Here is a 16,332-nt window from a genome sequence, read left to right on the forward strand (position 1 = left end):
AGGGGAGGGGGGCGGAGGGGGGGAAGAAAAGAAAAAAAAGAAAGAAAAGAAAAACAAAAACAAAAAAGAAAGAAAATAGAACAGGCACATTCCCATGCTCATGCCTCTGCCTCACCCCCACCCCCAGTAGCCTTGCGGGCCACGCCCTGGGGTACAATGGCTGACCTTATGGAGATTCTGACTCTGAACTCCACATCTCTCCACCCAGCTTGCTAGGTTCCCACTGGTGAATCACTACCACACCATCCCTGTGCTTCAAATCCCCCTTGGCCTTTGTTCTGCACATCTGACAAACCACTTTGTTGACATATCTTTCTCTCTTGAACCCAGATGAGCCTTGTGAAGGAAGATACAATACAAACTTAGTTCAGAAACAATGGTAACTCAATCTCTGGGCGCAATGACTAAAACCTAATCTTGTAAGCCTTATTAAAATCTGATTCCTCTGGTGGCCAATACCTGTGGATCCATCATGATATGGGGGAACTCTAGCACCTACATCTTACCCCTCTGCTGTCCCAGCTCCAAAAGGAACGAACTCTATCCTGCTTCCTCTCTTCCTCCATCCAACCCGGAAGTCCCACCTACTCACCCAGGGATTGGCTCCTTTATTCATTAGGGGATTGGTTCACAAGAACAGCACCAAGCCCATTCACACACAACAAGGCACAAAATATGGAGCCTCTGAAAAATGCTGCTATGTGACCCAGTGGTCACTGTCAGCTGGACTTTTGTTGCCCCACACCCTTTCTTTAGTTGGATAACTTGGAATACTTTGATAGACGTTAGACTTGTTTAAATTCATTGTTCTAAGATGGAACATGTGTGAAGATGTGTCAAGTTTAGGCTTTATCATTTTCTGTGTGCCATACTTTTTCTCAAGAGTTTAAACTTGGTATCCTGCTTTGATGACTGAAGATTAGACTGCAGGCCTACACTGCTAGACAGTCACTCTACCACTGAGCTACATCCACCACCACCACCTCCGCCCTCCCTAGCCCCCGCTCGCCCCTAGTATGTCCTTAAATGCATACTTCTTGTTCTTGGGCTCCTTCGCTCTCAAATATTATTAGTCAAATCATGCTGCAGCAAGTCTGTTTGTAAAATATAAGAATAACAGCAATAAATAAAATGGAATCTTTTTGAAAAACTATTAAAGATGCCTAAAGCTTCTGTGTGTGTAGGTTTCATATATAGTTACCATATTTAAAAGCAAAATTGATATTAAAAAAAATAACTGGAGGGCTGAGGATATGGCTCAGTGAGAAGTATCTGCAGACCATGCACAAGGTGCTAGGATGGTTCCCCAGGACAGTAAACAAATAAACAAACTGTTTCTTATCAATATCAACATTTTATTAAAATATTTTCCATTCAGGAGTAGGGAAGGGACGAGAGGGTAATGAGGGTCAACATGATCAAAATACACTATTTACAAATAGGAAATTGCCAAATACAAACGTTTCTCCAAAAATGAAAGTGACACTGTTATACATAAATATACATGCTACAAATTTAGCTTCACAGATGAGAGCTAGTGAAGAGGGAATCTCTTGGAAACAACGCCTGTCAATTAAAAGCTGGTGGGCTATTCGCTAAGGCAGGAAATAGGAGGTGGGAGTTCCAGTAGGAAGAGAGGACTCTGCGATAGAGGTAGGAGCCAGAACAGATTCACCCAAACTCTGGGGAGACAGACACAAGGTAACCAGCCGCATGGCACTCAGAATAGAATAAATGGGTTAAGTTACAAGCTAGTTGGGAACCAGTCCAAGCTTATGGCCTAGGCATTTATTCATAAATAATTAAATCTCAGAGTTGGTATTTTGGGAACAGGGGCACAGGTTGAAAAGCCTGCAGGTACAAGCTAGTTTCTTCTATCTTCTTTTTCTGCATCTTGTAACCTCTAGAAAAACTTTACTGTTATACCCATGAAAGCATAAAAAACAGACCAACACTCTGTGTCATTATTAACACAGTTTGAGCATTGGAGAAGACTTGATTTATATAATTTTATTATTCTCATCCCTTTAGATTTAGCGTTTTAATATCTGTTTCCTTGTCCTTATCATGTTTTTGTGTTTTACATCGAAGTGTTTTCTTGTGATTGTGATCAATTAACTGGGTACACACAGATTCGAACACGTTTTTCTATATCCTTCTTTTTCTGTAATTTAAAACAGTATTTTTTTATTCTCACAAATCTACAATTTGAGAACCCAGAAGTGGGTTAGGTTTGTGTCTTCTCTACACAGCGTTAGACGGGGTAACCTACCTGAGGGCTGAGGTCCATGGCCAATGTGCACACTACGGTCTGGCAAGCCAATGTGAGCTGTCAGCTGGAGTGCGGAAGGGCCCGAGAGGTGGAGGAGAATCCTCTTCATGTGGCCCCAATTTCCTCTCAGCAGTGCAACTCGGTGCCCAGGGGGAGTGTCACATGAGAAAAATGGTTAGTGCTTTCTGAATTAGACTTCATGCTTTGAACTTGACTTTGATATTAGCATGGTAACACCTGGTGTGATCGTAAAGAGCCCCAAGTAACTAGATCTTCAGTTTCCATCTCTCTGGTGTGTTTTGGCGTATACAGCTTGGGCTTTGAACATGGTCTGCCGTGCTCAGAATGGCAGAGTGCTTACGTCATCAGGAACAGTCCCGCCCCGACCCCTAATCACGTATTGTCTCTAGCCCTGACTTCCTGTGCCGACCCTGGCTTAGCCCTTTGATTCTGTCCTGACCACATCAACACATTTTCTCCCGTGTTTACCTTCTCTCAAATGTGGAGCTATATGTTCTTGACTTCAGCCGGGCAACTCGTCACAAATATCGATTAGTCCCTGTGCTTTATGGCCACACTTCTTCGAGCTATGGACAGTTATGAGTCATGAAAGGTTAGAAGAGCCAGGCTCTTTTCTCCAGCGATGGTATCTCCTGAACTCAGTGTGTCGGCTCTTGTGGTCCAGGCCGCCATGTTACCTGTCCATCCTGGACGTCACACGTGACGGCCCTCTACCTTCCTGATGTGAACCTTACTCCCATTTTCTAGATAAAAGGTAGTACCACATATCATGAGCTCTCTTTTCCAAGGCCAGTTTCAAATTTAGTTTTCAAATAAGCTATAGCCTTGATGCGTGTTTCCTTGGGAGTCATTAGTAAGGCACCCTACAAAATTCTAGGTGAGTATGGTGAGGATATTAGATTTGAAGTAGAATATCAAATGAACAAACAAACAAACAAACAAACAAAAAAGGTCAAGCTTGGGGATAGTGTCCGGGCATCATATGTCCAACTAGTACCATAAGAAACAAATTTTCACATCAACCACAAGCACTTGCATATACCTGGAGGAAAGGATAGGGTGGTATTGGGGAATATAAGCTCTCTTACCACTTATATGAGTTGTTGTGTTTAGTGGATAAGCAAAGAATCTAGAAGAGTCATGTTTCATTCAAGGGAAGCACATGGAGGGTTATTCCTCAAATCAGTCAAATATCTTACAGGGGAAAAGCACTACAGCCAACTGGAAAACCAGTCACACCTGTGTGTTGAGATGTGTGCACTGGTGGTGGCCCCCAGCAGCCCTGTGGACGGCTGAGCCTGAACAGAAGAGGTGCCCATCCACTCTGGTCTGCACTTTTAAAAGGGGCTGAGTGAGGTTTGCATCTGGGGACAACTGTACCTGCAGTTCTTGGTAAGGCTTCTCAGGAGGAAGGGCCCAGAATGGGGCAATTTATTTTTTTTTCATTTATTTGATTTTGTGTGTGTGTGTGTGTGTGTGTGTGTGTGGTATTTTCGAGACAGGGTTTCTCTGTATAGTCCTGGCTTTCCTGGAACTCACTCTGTAGACCAGGCTGGCCTCGAACTCAGAAATCCACCTGCCTCTGCCTCCCAAATGAATAATAGTCTTAACCATAGCCCAACACTTAAGCTTTTGTGCTTTTTTTTGGGGGGGGGGGTAAAAATCTATGCCACTCGCTAGTGAGAATATTAATATTCTATTTAACAAATGAAAATGACCTAGGTACATTACTTGCCTCAATGCAAAGTGGCAAAAGCTACACCTATCTTCTGCTGCATAACCCGGTACTAATCCCCTTCTCCAGAGGAATTGATGAACCTGGTACTAATCCCCTTCTCCAAAGGGATTAGTGAGGGTGAGAAGCTGGAGGAAGTGGGAGAATCAGAAATCATAGCTCACAGTTCAGCCACCAGGGGCCCAGGCCTCTGAGAACACATCGAAGACCACAAAGAAAGCAGGAAGAGGAAGGACTTCTCTGGCCCATGAGTTGATGGAAAGGCTGACCCTAGGACCACATTTGTGCTGGGATGTGTGAAACCGCGGCCAAGAGGAAGTAGGGGCTATATGGGCATGACAGTGTGAACCACTAGCCACCACTGTGGCTTCCTGAGAACTGGAGTGACAGTGGCAGGGCTTCAGGAAGACTCCTGACCTTGACAGCAGGGTCAAGGTCAAAGTCTTAAGTAGGTAGCTTAGTTAGAATACAGCTGTAAAAACCTCAGGTGTAATCACTCCATGGGTAGCAGTGGACACCATGAGGGTAGACCGAGTGCCCGGGACACTAGAGAACTCAGCCATAGACTCTGTAAGACTAAAGACACCACAGCTCCAAGCTGCGGGGGTCTAGAAAATAGAAGGTCTCTTAACACATCACTATCTTTATTTTGGAGGTGTTGCCTTTGCTGTGTATGAGGAACGAATAAAGTTTGAAAATTTAAGATCACAGCCTACCAAAACGGCTAGAGGCCAGGCTCCTATAGAAGATGAGTTCTGAAGCGCCCAGTCGAGAAGAGAAATGAGTCATGAGACACTTTCTATAGTCATAAAAACCAACATCTTTCTTTTATGATTTTATTACTTACAAAATAAAAACACGTTAGGAAAAAAATATTTCCCTTTTCAAGATATAGAAACTACAATCTCTGGAAAATACATGACCTCCCCCCATAATTGTTACAATACATAGCCTTGTATACCACTTGAACATTGTTTAAAAATCATACCCTGTAAAGGTTGGTATAAGAAACATTGTCTCCAACGTCAGCCACATATTCTGACATTCAAGTACTTAAGACACAGTTGAAATATAATGTGTTTCCAAAGGGGTGATCTTCCACTATCCCAGACACTCTTCTATTGTGTAAGTTTGGAGGTAGCTAGCTCCAGGAGCAGAACTGAATGAGAGGAGGCTGCTATGGAAACCGGCTATTGCAGGCCTCCCTCCCGCCATCCCCCAGGATGATCTCCAAGACCCCTCCGAGTCTGTTGACTCTGTATTTTCTAGGACACGGGTAGAATGGCACTGCTGACAAATCTGTTTGGGGTCAATCAGAGCTGAGGTGACTCAGCTAAGTAAATATTTAGGATGTCGGGGGCAAATACGATTTAAAACCACCAAACTCAAAAGTTCCTCTTAGGAGCTACTGGAGAAGATCCTTTTGTGGCTGAACGTAAGACCCAGGAGACCAGTCCCTTCTTTCAGAGGAGCTGTGAGGAGTGTGGGAGAGAGCAACAGCTCCTCAACTCTGCAGTCTGACAAGGTAAGAGGTGACAGCCACTACAGCCTCACCATAAGGGTGTCCAAAGGACAAAAGACTATGGTCATACACTCCAATCTACCAAGCTTGCCTTTCACTGAGGAGTACTGGCCTGCTGGTGCTCACAGTTACAACCGTCTAAGTTCACACTAGGATTGTGTGTCAGAGACTAGCATGCACCTATGTTCTTTTTGTATACGCAAAAAAAAAAAAAAAAAAAAAAACCTGTGAAAGCCAATCAACTGTGGATTAATAGGTCTTTATACTTTTCATATGCCACAAGCATTATAACATACCGTTCCAAAGTGGAGAAAGACTAAGTTTAATAACAGACATGTACTGTAAAGGTAAAAATATTTGGTTTAATGTGAAGGGAGCTTGCAGGATGAACCTTCTAGAACTATGGGTTTTGTAAATGAAAACATAGCATCTGGGCGATCTGATAATGGCCCAGCCTCCTTCAATCCTGAGAAAATTGTATTTGGCATCACACTATGAATTCAAAGATTATTTGTAGAAAAATCACCCCATCTGAGGTGAAATCACCTCAGGACGGGAATGTACACACTAGTCACGCCAAGATTTTAAGCTCTCATTATTTTAAGATTGGAAATCTTGGAATGTTAAAAAAAATATATAGTGCAATTTCCATAAAAGAGGAGACAATTGAAATTCAAAACGATAGGCAGAGTTGCTAATATACTGAAAGAGAGCTGCTAGCCACGCGTGGCAAGCTGAAGGCTCTCCTCAGAATACATATAAAAAGTTCCAGCATCGAAACAAAAAGGCACACATGAGTTAAAAGTGTAATAATCATCTCTAAGATCCTTGAAAATAAGGCTGGTTCGCTTTGACTCCTATCAGTACGTAGGCACCTGCACCAAGTGGCAGCTTTGGCGTCCTAAGTGGGATTATATTGCAATCGACCGATTAGCACAGTACTAATTATAGCAGCATTGTCAACATGAAGCTTCTTCTCTACACTGCTAAAATAGAGTATCTCCCATCTACATCCTGTGTCAAAAAATAAATTTTAAAAATTGTGCTCATAAAAAGTTCTGAAATTCCTCAAATGAGCTCCCTTCTCTTCAATGGCAACCCAACCAACCAGCCAAAGCAAAAGTAAAAGCTGCCCAGAAACTGCTAGGCTAGCCTAGCTGGCTACTCCTAATTAAAAACATACTATGTTTAAAAATGGTACTTTATGAAGTTTATTAAACATAACCAATGAATAATGCAGATTCCCCAGGTATGTGTGTAGGTGTGTGAGATGTCTGAGCTGGGTGATGGCATACTTGAAAAAATAAAAAACTGATTTCAGCAGTGACATGTCATTTGGAACCCTGCAGCCATCTGCGAATGGTTGCACCAGTGGTGCTAACTACCACACAGAGAGCCCCGCCCACTGTCCACCAGGTTGGTACATTATCAAAGAAAGCAATCTGAAAGATGAAAGCAAAGACTATGTCCATCGTCTTCATTATTGCTACGAGCCCTGCTTTTTCTATTTGAACTGCTTTAGTGATAAATATCTGACCCCCCAAACCTACGAGTCCGATGAGAATGAGGAACAGCCTGTCCAGCCCACAGTAGGGCAGACTCCACTCTCCTATGACAAAGAGGATGATGATGGTTTCGGGAAGGCCAAGTATGACATAATACCAAATGCTCAGAAAGTAGTCCACAGATTTTCCCATTTTCCTCAGAATAACCAGAGTCAACGCAGCTAGCACAGCATGTCCAATCGCGGCAAATGTTCCCTTAATGTGCTCTGAATAGCTTTCTCTCATCCCTGAAGTGTCGGAACCAAATAAAAATGGCGGTCTCACGATAAGTATCACTCCAGCGATCGCGAACAAGGTGAAGAAAGCATCCCAAAGGCTATACTTTTCCTTGAGAAATATCCAAGCAAATATGGACGTAAACACTGGACAGCTAAAGGCAATAACTGTGGCGTCTGCGAGGGACGTTGTCTGGAAAGCATAGTACATAAGGATCATGGCACTGGAACCAAAGACCCCTCTGAGGAAGAGGAAAAGTCGTTGACCTTTGGGACCTATGAACCCCGTTCTGCAAATTTAAATGAAAAAAAATGCATTTTAAATGAATTTGGCATTGCTTTTAAATCAAAATGTTTAATCAGACATTATTCCAAAAGTACATTATATTAAAAATAAGGGAATACTGAACTCTCTAGTATTGAATAGTATGAAGCCTTTAAAAATATTTCTTCTAGGTATTGGTACTGATGTTTCAAAGTGTTCATAGCAGGAGCAAAAAGAACACAGAATCACATAAACAATCTCATAAAAAGTCAGTAAATACAGGTAAGTATTTTCTCTATGTCTATTCTATATATGCAAAAAATAATGGGAAAAAAGAACTAGATTTTAAGAGATATCCTAGTAGGTGGAATCACATAATTTTCTTCAAATTTTCTATGATGAAAACACATCATTTTATAATAAACATAATCTCACTTACGTCTCTACACAAGGAAACTTAATCCAGGCTAATGTACATTCAATTGCATTAATTGTTCTATAAAACCTGAACCAGTGCTACAATTTAGTCACTGAAGATGGGGCCAAAACACGAAAAACAAACAAACAAACAAAAAAAGGCAGTGCTTTTTTCCAATCATTTATTTAGAACCTACTTTGATAGCTTCTAGGTACCTATAGCTCACTGCCTCATGCTAGGGGACACGCTTCATCCAGGTAGAGCTGGACACTGGGCATCTGGAGTTAAATCTGTGGCCCACAGGTATGTGAAAAACTATAGCTTGCCCATGACAGATTAGAGCCAAAGACTTCCAGAACACTTTCTAGCTTTCTGAATATTCTTACTGAAAAATGGGAGGTGCGGCTGCTAACCTCAGAGTGGTTACCTCCTTTAGAAACTGGTGCTATCTCACCACCTCCCAAAGCACTCTGGCTTGCACATCACATCTGCATGGGGATTTCTGACAATATGAATCCTTGCAGATTGTCACTTTCTAACCAATGTTTCGGGGTACAGAAGGACAGGGTTCCAAATGAATCTGTCTCATGGCAGGAGATTAAAGGAGGCTCTGGAGGCAGGTAATAGCAACTTCTGATTTGAGATTTAAGCATCTTCGACCTCACACAAAGAGCCAGATAGCCAGTCAGGGTTCAACTAGTTTCCTCCCAGGGTTCAAAGAACATAAAAATATGTGTAAGTTACAAGGGTGTGGGAGGGTGGGGGGATGGGAGAGTTAACTTCAGCCATACTGAGAGATGATAGAGTCCACACAGAAAGGGGATCAAGTACGGAGGGAGAGTAGAGAGGGGACAGTAAAAATGGCACCTACATGGTGAAGTCTATAGGAAGTACTCTAACCAAGAGTAACTCTTATCTGACCCTGGCACCCTGCTGTGGGGCACAGTCCAGAAAGTGCCACTCCCTCTCTTTACAGGGGAAGAACCTGAATACCAAGGTAGTCAAAGACCTTGCTCAAGGCCCCACCTGCCACCCTCTGTGGAAGACTTCAGTTTTACTAGTATGATCTGGCAATCCCACTTACAGAAACCTCTGACAGTAGTTTTTACTTAACTTGCTTTGGTTACTTTTTAATCTTCAAAATAGCAGGTATGACAGAGTGAAGGAAGGAGGGTGGTGGACAACTGAATCTCCCCTTCCCTCCTTGGATGGACAGTGTGGTATGTGCTTACAGTAGACCCTTCTGTGAGCAGACCCTGAGGACTCATCATTCATGGGGGTGAAGGGGAACAGACTGGTCAATCTCTGATAAACCAGTTACTACGGGAAAAATATGAAGACAGTTCAAGAGATTTACACACACGGGTCAATCTCCTCTACCCACTCGGTAAAGTACTTACTTTCTGTATATTAAGCAAGGAATAATAACTAGCATTTGGACCACGCATCGGAACGCGCTGATCTCTACAGCGTGGACACCTTGCACTTTTTTAACAAATAGAGAGGCCACTGAGAAAAGGAAGGCAGACAACACTGTGTAAAACAAGCCAAGTCCGGGGCAGGGTGCTTTCTTCTTGGCTTCTGAAAAAGATTAAATTCTGGTTAGTCCTTGTTCCAAGCATGTACTTCACCACTTTCACTTAGAAATTAAGAAAGAGGCACGGTATCAACGGCTAGACCAAAGACTACAGGTTAGACCTTCAAAACACACCTGTGGTCTTGTATCACTCTCCCTATCCATTATGAAGAAGCCATAGATGTGGGTAATGATTTAAAACAGCATTTAAAAACTGTTGCTTCTCCCAATTAAAAAAATGGATTCCTTTTGGCTCTCTAAAAATCATCCCTCACTTTACAAGTCAAAAAAAAAAAAATCTTGCTAAGATGGTGAGAGAAATCTAACATCTCAGCCACAGAATCTTTCAGCCTCTCACTGGTGAGCTTCAGGGAGAAAGTGTCTTTGCTGGAAATCGATTGCAATTGTGTTATCTGGTCATTTGTTAATTATATGATTTCTCCTATAAGCCTACAAGCTTTTCCACGGCTGGGACCTCAGCTTGTTTATACCTGAAACATATACAACCTGAATAACTACCTAGTGAGGGAGAGAATATGAGAACTCCATAGGAAGGCCTGGGGTCTAGCATTACTGGCAAGAACATAATCTCGAAAGGCCCCTCTGTTGTGTAAGGCAGAGCTGCGTTGCTAATTTTGCCCTGTCTTAACTTCTTACTTCCCACATTAATCTGAACCAGGAAGTGTGTGCTTTCTCCAGGTCTTTAACTATTTAACCCCTTACTGACAGCTTAAGAATAAGCTACACACTCACTCACATGCACACACCCCTCCCTCCTCATGAACACCTAAGGGAAGAGATACCAAAAAGGAAACCACCTGGCTCTTGTCGTCACGGAGACACAAACCTGTGGAGGCTGCAATTTGCTCTCAACTTGAACAGCCTCTCCACTCTCAGAACGTACAAAGTGTTACTCAGCTACGGGACAGTATTGCATAATTATGTTCTCTTTTTTTTTTAATGCCCTTCTCTGATAAATGATACACTGGGTAATATATTTCAACATCCTCGTGTCAGATACCTTTGGCCACGAGTGACTGCAAATCGTGACCAAAGTATGTCAGCCTTTCTAGCAACACCAAAGGGCCTGACCTTTGTATCAGTCATTCTACCTGAATTAGACACCTTCCCGTCCTGGGTCTACACCTGGAGAGACCACCCTGGGACTGTCATTCTATGAGAGGTGTCAGGGCCCCCTCCCCCATGCCACCTTGTACCCCTGCGCTCCAACACCGTGGGAACGAACTATAAAGAGCCACTGGGGCACCAGGAGGAGACCAGAGATTGCGAGTGAAGGACCACAAAACACAGCCTTGGCTGTGGTCAGCCTTAGAGCTGGGCTTCTGAAATTACAAAATTTAGATCCAAATAAAACAAGTTTTCTCAAAAGAAACCTCCACCCTCAGACAGAACAGAATAAGCAGTCCTAGGACAGAAAACATCTTCCTGGTTTATTAATTCAAGGATCTCCTCCAATGTAAACCCATTGCCTTTTCTTTAAGAATTATAACAATATTATACTTAACTTCAAAAAATGGGTCTTTTGCTTTAAAATATTTTCTATGTGTGCATGATATATGTATGTAAATGTATTTATTTAGTTATTTAGTTATTTATTTACATATTTTGAGGCAGGATCTTCCTATGTAGCCCTGCTTAATCAGACTAGCCTCCAACTCAAGAGTTCCACCTTCCCTCTCCAAAGACTTGCGCCACCATGCCCAAATCAAAAACCTGCGAATATTTAAGGTTCCTGTTTTCTGATTAAGGACGGGCAGATAACAGAAGGTTGAACCGAACTGGATTGTTCTGTTCTGGCAACCTCAGTTTCTTCTTACGTGATAAATTCAATTCCCTCTGAAAATGGAGACCAGCAAAGCAGTCTAAAGAGGCATTTTTCTCACGTATACCACGCTAGCATCCACTGAAAGTGCATCGAATCACTCTAAACAAGTTGAGAGTTTAAATGATTCAGATTAAGTGGCCACCTGACAACTTCCAAAAATGAGTAAAAACCCTTTTTACTTGGCTTCTCCAGACCCCAGTAACTTGGACCTGGCTGGGAATTAGAATCACCAGGGTAGCTTTTTAAACTTCCATTTCCAGGCCCCAATCCAAAACGTTTGGAACTTTGTGGAAGCTGACTGGAGGTCCAGTGTACACTAATGCACTAGAGTGTTCACTCCCACACGAAAATGGGGTGCACAGGCTACGACAACTCTCTCCCTTTGGTACAAACTTTACACTGTCCTGGAAAACGGCAAATAGGAATCAGCACATCTCTAAACTGGGTAAGGTTATTAAGTTCCAACCTAAACTTGAATCAGGTGAGTTCTGTTTAGAAACCGCTCAGATGAAGAGTCTCAAGGCCAGGGATGATGTTGGATGCCCTTAATCCCAGCACTCAAAGAGGCTTAGGGAGGAAGGCTGAGTGTAAGCCAGCCTAGACTACATACAGAGTCTACAATGAGCCAGTCCAGAGTCCAGTGCCAACTTTTTGGCTTATGGAGGTTTGTGATTTGTTTTCAAAATAGCTGTTAGAAACTTGTCTTGAAATTGAAAGGCAAGATTCTTGGGCACTCACAATGTTTTGACATTTTGCCATGTGTTGCCTGAGAAAGTATACAGACGTCTTCACTCATGCCCAAACAGAAGACTAAAGAGTGTGTAAGGATCAGTTCCACATTGGGCCAAAATGACACTCGCCCGTAGGGTGATTAGAGAGAAACTGAACTCTTCAGGAGCTGCTGGGTCAGTCAGCCCAGCAGAGGGTAACCCTGTTCTAGAAGCAAATCCATGCAAACAAAATCAGAAACCTGATATATTTTCTCTTTGCTTTCAGGACAGAAATGTAGCAACACTCGCCTCCCTAGAACTTTTCTCTCTAAAAACTCAGAAAAACACAACTAAGAAGCTAGAAACCTGGGTGGGACAAGAGGCACTGAAGTCTCAGGGTATATTTAGGGTAATTCTAAAATGTCAGCATAGGCTTCCTACTGGAAAGCTATCCAGTGGAAAGGGCCCTAGGCAGTCTCTGGCAAAAGCAGAGAGCCATACCTAGTACTGTCTGGACCTGCCCTACCCAGACCTTGGCAGATGGAAGTGGGGCTGAGACCCAACCCCGAACCTTCATCTTCCACTACCTCTCTTTACCTCTTTGTTAGGGGAATTTGAACGAAAGTTAGGGGTTCTTCACCGTGGCTTCTCACATGGGATACCTCGTTTTAAGCCAGTAGCTAAAAAGTCCTCCTAATCCCCAAAAGCTTGAGGGCCAGCGGTCTACTTAACTCTCCTCTCTGAGATGCTGAGATTCCGTGACAAACACTTTCAGAACTCGAGTCTTTCCAACTTGGTTCAGGAAGATCGGTTTACACTCGCGATGTGGGTTCCAAGTCGGCTTCCTGCCACCCGCTGCCTGGCCCCTCTCGGTGACCTTTCACCTCTGATTGCCACTGGACCGCGAGGTCCTGCGCCCCCGTCACCGATCTGGGATTGCGAACACTCGGAAACTTTCTGGGTCTCAGCTCAGGCCGGGGTGCAGGTGACGGGACCGACCCCGCCCGGCCAGCCCGGCCCGCCCGCACTCACCGGGCTCCCCACGCGAGCCGCACGGCCAGGCTCCGCACGGCCAGCACCTGCGGCGGCTAGTGGCGCCCTCCGCCTCGACGTCCACGTGCTCCTCGCCGGGGGAAGCTGGGTCCACGAGCTGCAGCTCCGGCTCGCGCAGCTCCACCGCCTCGGCTGAAAGCTCCGCCGCGCTCTCGGGGGGCCCCATCCCGTAGCCCGCGCGCTCCCCGCAGCCGCGCGCCTTCTGGCGCCCGCAGCTGCCGCCCGGCCGCTCGGCTCTTCCGGCCCCCGGGCGAGCCGGTGCGTGTGCGCGTGCGCGTGCGCCCGCTCCAGGCTCCGCGCGCTTGTCCTCCGCTGCCCTCCCGCCCCGGGGAGCCCGCCGCCTGCGCTCGTGCACTCGGGCTGCGGTGGCTAAAGCTAGTGCAGTGACGGCTCTCCCACCCCTATGCAGTCGGACTAGACTGCACACTGGTCCTCCTCTGTCCTGGCACAGACAGGGAGGGACGCTTGGTTCTCAGCCCTGGCGCCTCGGGTCTTGGGGCCTTCTGCTGCTTTAGAAAGACTGGGTGTCTGAGCTGGGCGTGGTAGCCCACGCCCTTACTCCCGGCGTTCAGACAGAGGCACGTGGATCTGTGAGTTCAAAGCCAGCTAAGGCTGCATAGTGTGAAGCCCTCTCTAGATAAATACGGGAATTAAATTAAATTAAAAGTGACTGGGTGTCTGTTTATTGATGTGGAACACCTCTGTGATGCCCCAAGGACTATGTCAGTTTTTAAACACACTTCGACCTGACCAAGCATTTAAAGTGTCAAGATGGAAAGATTGAAAAGGAGGGCTCTTTTAAAATGCAGGGCAGCTGGGTGTGGTGGCGGATTTGAGTTAGGCGGATCCTTGTGACTTCAAGGCCAGCCTGGTCTACAGAGTGAGTTCCAAGAAACCCAGGACCGCACAGAGAAACCCTGTCTCCAAAAAACCAAAACCAACCAACCAAAAATTGCAGGGCAAAGGGGGTTGTCCCAGCAAACTGAGAGAAGTAGCCGTCCCAGTTCTCTTATAATTAGGTTCCAGATGGCAAAGAAAGAGGCCACTACTCCAGCTGAAGGGCCTAGAAGGGGTAAATTTTACTCTTGGTTAAGAGGGTGTACTTGGAAGATGGAACAGGTAGACAGGAAATGCGTTTATTTTTCATTCCGCCTCAGATGGGACTGTGTCTTTTTTCCCCATTGGCTGGGGTCAGACTTCACAGTCTTATTCCATAGCCAGTCTTTTAAGAACTGGCCCTCAGGAAATGAAAGAAGGGGAAACGGGACACCGATCTTTCGTCATGCAATTCCTGGAATACAGCGCTGGGCTTTGTGTAAACAAACATTTTCATGGGTACTGGGAAGGATGAAAACATTTGCATAAAAAATTTTTTTAAAAAGAATTATTTACTTTAGGTATGCAAGTACAGTGTAGCTACCTTCAGACTCACCAAGAAGAGTGCAACAGATCCTATCACAGATGGTTGTGAGCTACCATGTGTTTGCTGGGAACTGAACTTAGGATCTCTGGAAGTATAGCCAGTGCTATTAACCGCTGGGCCATCACTCCAGCCCTACATAAAGATCCTACAAAGTGGGTGAAATAAAAGGACGTTGATCCTTCTCCTAAATACACTTTTTCACTCATTGAAGTGTTGTTTGCTCTTGCAGAGCAGTGGGGGTGCACACAGAACAACCAGGGATACACAGAGAAACCCTGTCTTGAAGCAAACAAAAAAATGAAGGCTCTTTTTCTGCCCTATCTTGGAGTAAGAAATTACAATAGTGAGTGAGACTAGTCCTCTAGCACAAACATTAATGATTGCATATATTTCATTAGCATGGTTTAAGGTGAGCTTAAGGGCTTACCTTGCAAGGGCTGGCTCCTTGGCCAGGAGATTGGCAGGGCCCCATTGGAATGTTAGGTCTGTGTCCAAGCCAGAGATTCTCTTCTCTTGACCAGGGGTTTCCCCTTAAGAGGCCTTCATTGCTATGTTCTCATCCCTAAAGAGGTAACCCAGATCAAAAAAATCACCTTACAATAGCCTCCAACTATGGCTACTAAACACCCAGAAGGTCAGTTACAACTGTCTCATACTTTTTTTTTTTTTTTTTTTGAGACAGGGTTTCTCTGTGTAGCTCTGACTGTCCTGGAACTCACTCTGTAGACTAGGCTGCCCTCGAACTCAGAAATCTGCCTGCCTCTGCCTCCCAGAGTGCTGGGATTACAGGCGTGAGCTACCACTGCCCGGCTAACTGTCTGATACTTTATACTACTGTATACTATTTTAATGTCTAGATACTTTGGTATCAAGGCATGAAAATAATAATAAAAACAATAAACTTTGATTAGACATACATTTTAGCCAGCATTAGATAGTTGATGGTTGGCATTAGAAACTTTAATACCATATACATCATCTCTAAGTTTCATACTTATGGAAACATTCAACCATCCTATCCTACATATGCAATAAATCCCTTTTTGCTAAAACAATTTCCATGTATATATGCTTCTAACATGTTATTTGTTTACTGATTTTCTTTTTTTTCTAATTTCTTTTTTTTTATTCGATACATTCTTTATTTACATTTCAAATGAATTCCCCTTTCCTGGTTCCCCCCTCCCCCCAAATCCCATAAGCCCTCTTCACTCCCTCGTTCCCTAATCAACCCCTTCCTGCTTCCCTGTCCTGGTATTGCCCTACACTGCTGCATCAAGTCTTTCCAGGACTAGGGGGGGCCTCTCCTTCCTGCTTCTTGGTCGTCATTTGATATGTGAATTGTCTCTTGGGTATTCTGAGCTTCTGGGCTAATATCCACTTATCAGTGACTGCATTCCATATGTGTTCTTTTGTGATTGGGTCACCTCACTTAGGATGATATTTTCCAGTTCCACCCATTTGCCTAAGAATTTCATGAATTCATTGTTTTTAATAGCTGAATAGTACTCCATTGTGTAAATGTACCACATTTTCTGTATCCATTCCTCCGTTGAGGACATCTGGGTTCTTTCCAGCTTCTGGCTATTATAAATAGGGCTACTATGAACATAGTAAAGCATGTGTCCTTATTACATGCTGGGGAATCCTCTGGGTATATGCCCAGGAGTGGTATAGTGGGGTCCTCCAGTAGTATCATGCCCAGTTTTCT

At 44.2% G+C, this 16,332-nt stretch overlaps 1 protein-coding gene across 1 annotated transcript; it reads right to left on the reverse strand.

Moving 5' to 3' along the window:
• Positions 1-4,848: 4,848 nt before the first annotated feature.
• On the reverse strand, positions 4,849-13,665 carry Slc35g1 (solute carrier family 35 member G1). Its single transcript, XM_052186486.1, has 3 exons — positions 13,178-13,665; positions 9,414-9,594; positions 4,849-7,620 (listed from the first exon to the last, which is right to left on the reverse strand). The coding sequence occupies exons 1-3, from the start codon at positions 13,362-13,364 to the stop codon at positions 6,882-6,884; spliced, it is 1,107 nt and encodes a 368-aa protein (XP_052042446.1). The 5' UTR covers positions 13,365-13,665; the 3' UTR covers positions 4,849-6,881.
• Positions 13,666-16,332: the final 2,667 nt, after the last annotated feature.

The sequence above is a fragment of the Apodemus sylvaticus genome, chromosome 1 (assembly GCF_947179515.1).
Source record: "Apodemus sylvaticus chromosome 1, mApoSyl1.1, whole genome shotgun sequence".
NCBI lineage: Eukaryota > Metazoa > Chordata > Mammalia > Rodentia > Muridae > Apodemus > Apodemus sylvaticus.

Bases quoted from the DNA above. Each gene is read 5' to 3' on its own strand.
- Slc35g1 (XM_052186486.1), bottom strand. From the start codon at position 13,364: ATGGGGCCCCCCGAGAGCGCGGCGGAGCTTTCAGCCGAGGCGGTGGAG. The intron at 9,595-13,177 runs GTGAGTGCGGGC...AATCTTTTTCAG, and splicing joins CGGCTCGCGTGGGGAGCCCG to AAGCCAAGAAGAAAGCACCC. The intron at 7,621-9,413 runs GTAAGTACTTTA...TTAAATTTGCAG, and splicing joins CCTTGCTTAATATACAGAAA to AACGGGGTTCATAGGTCCCA.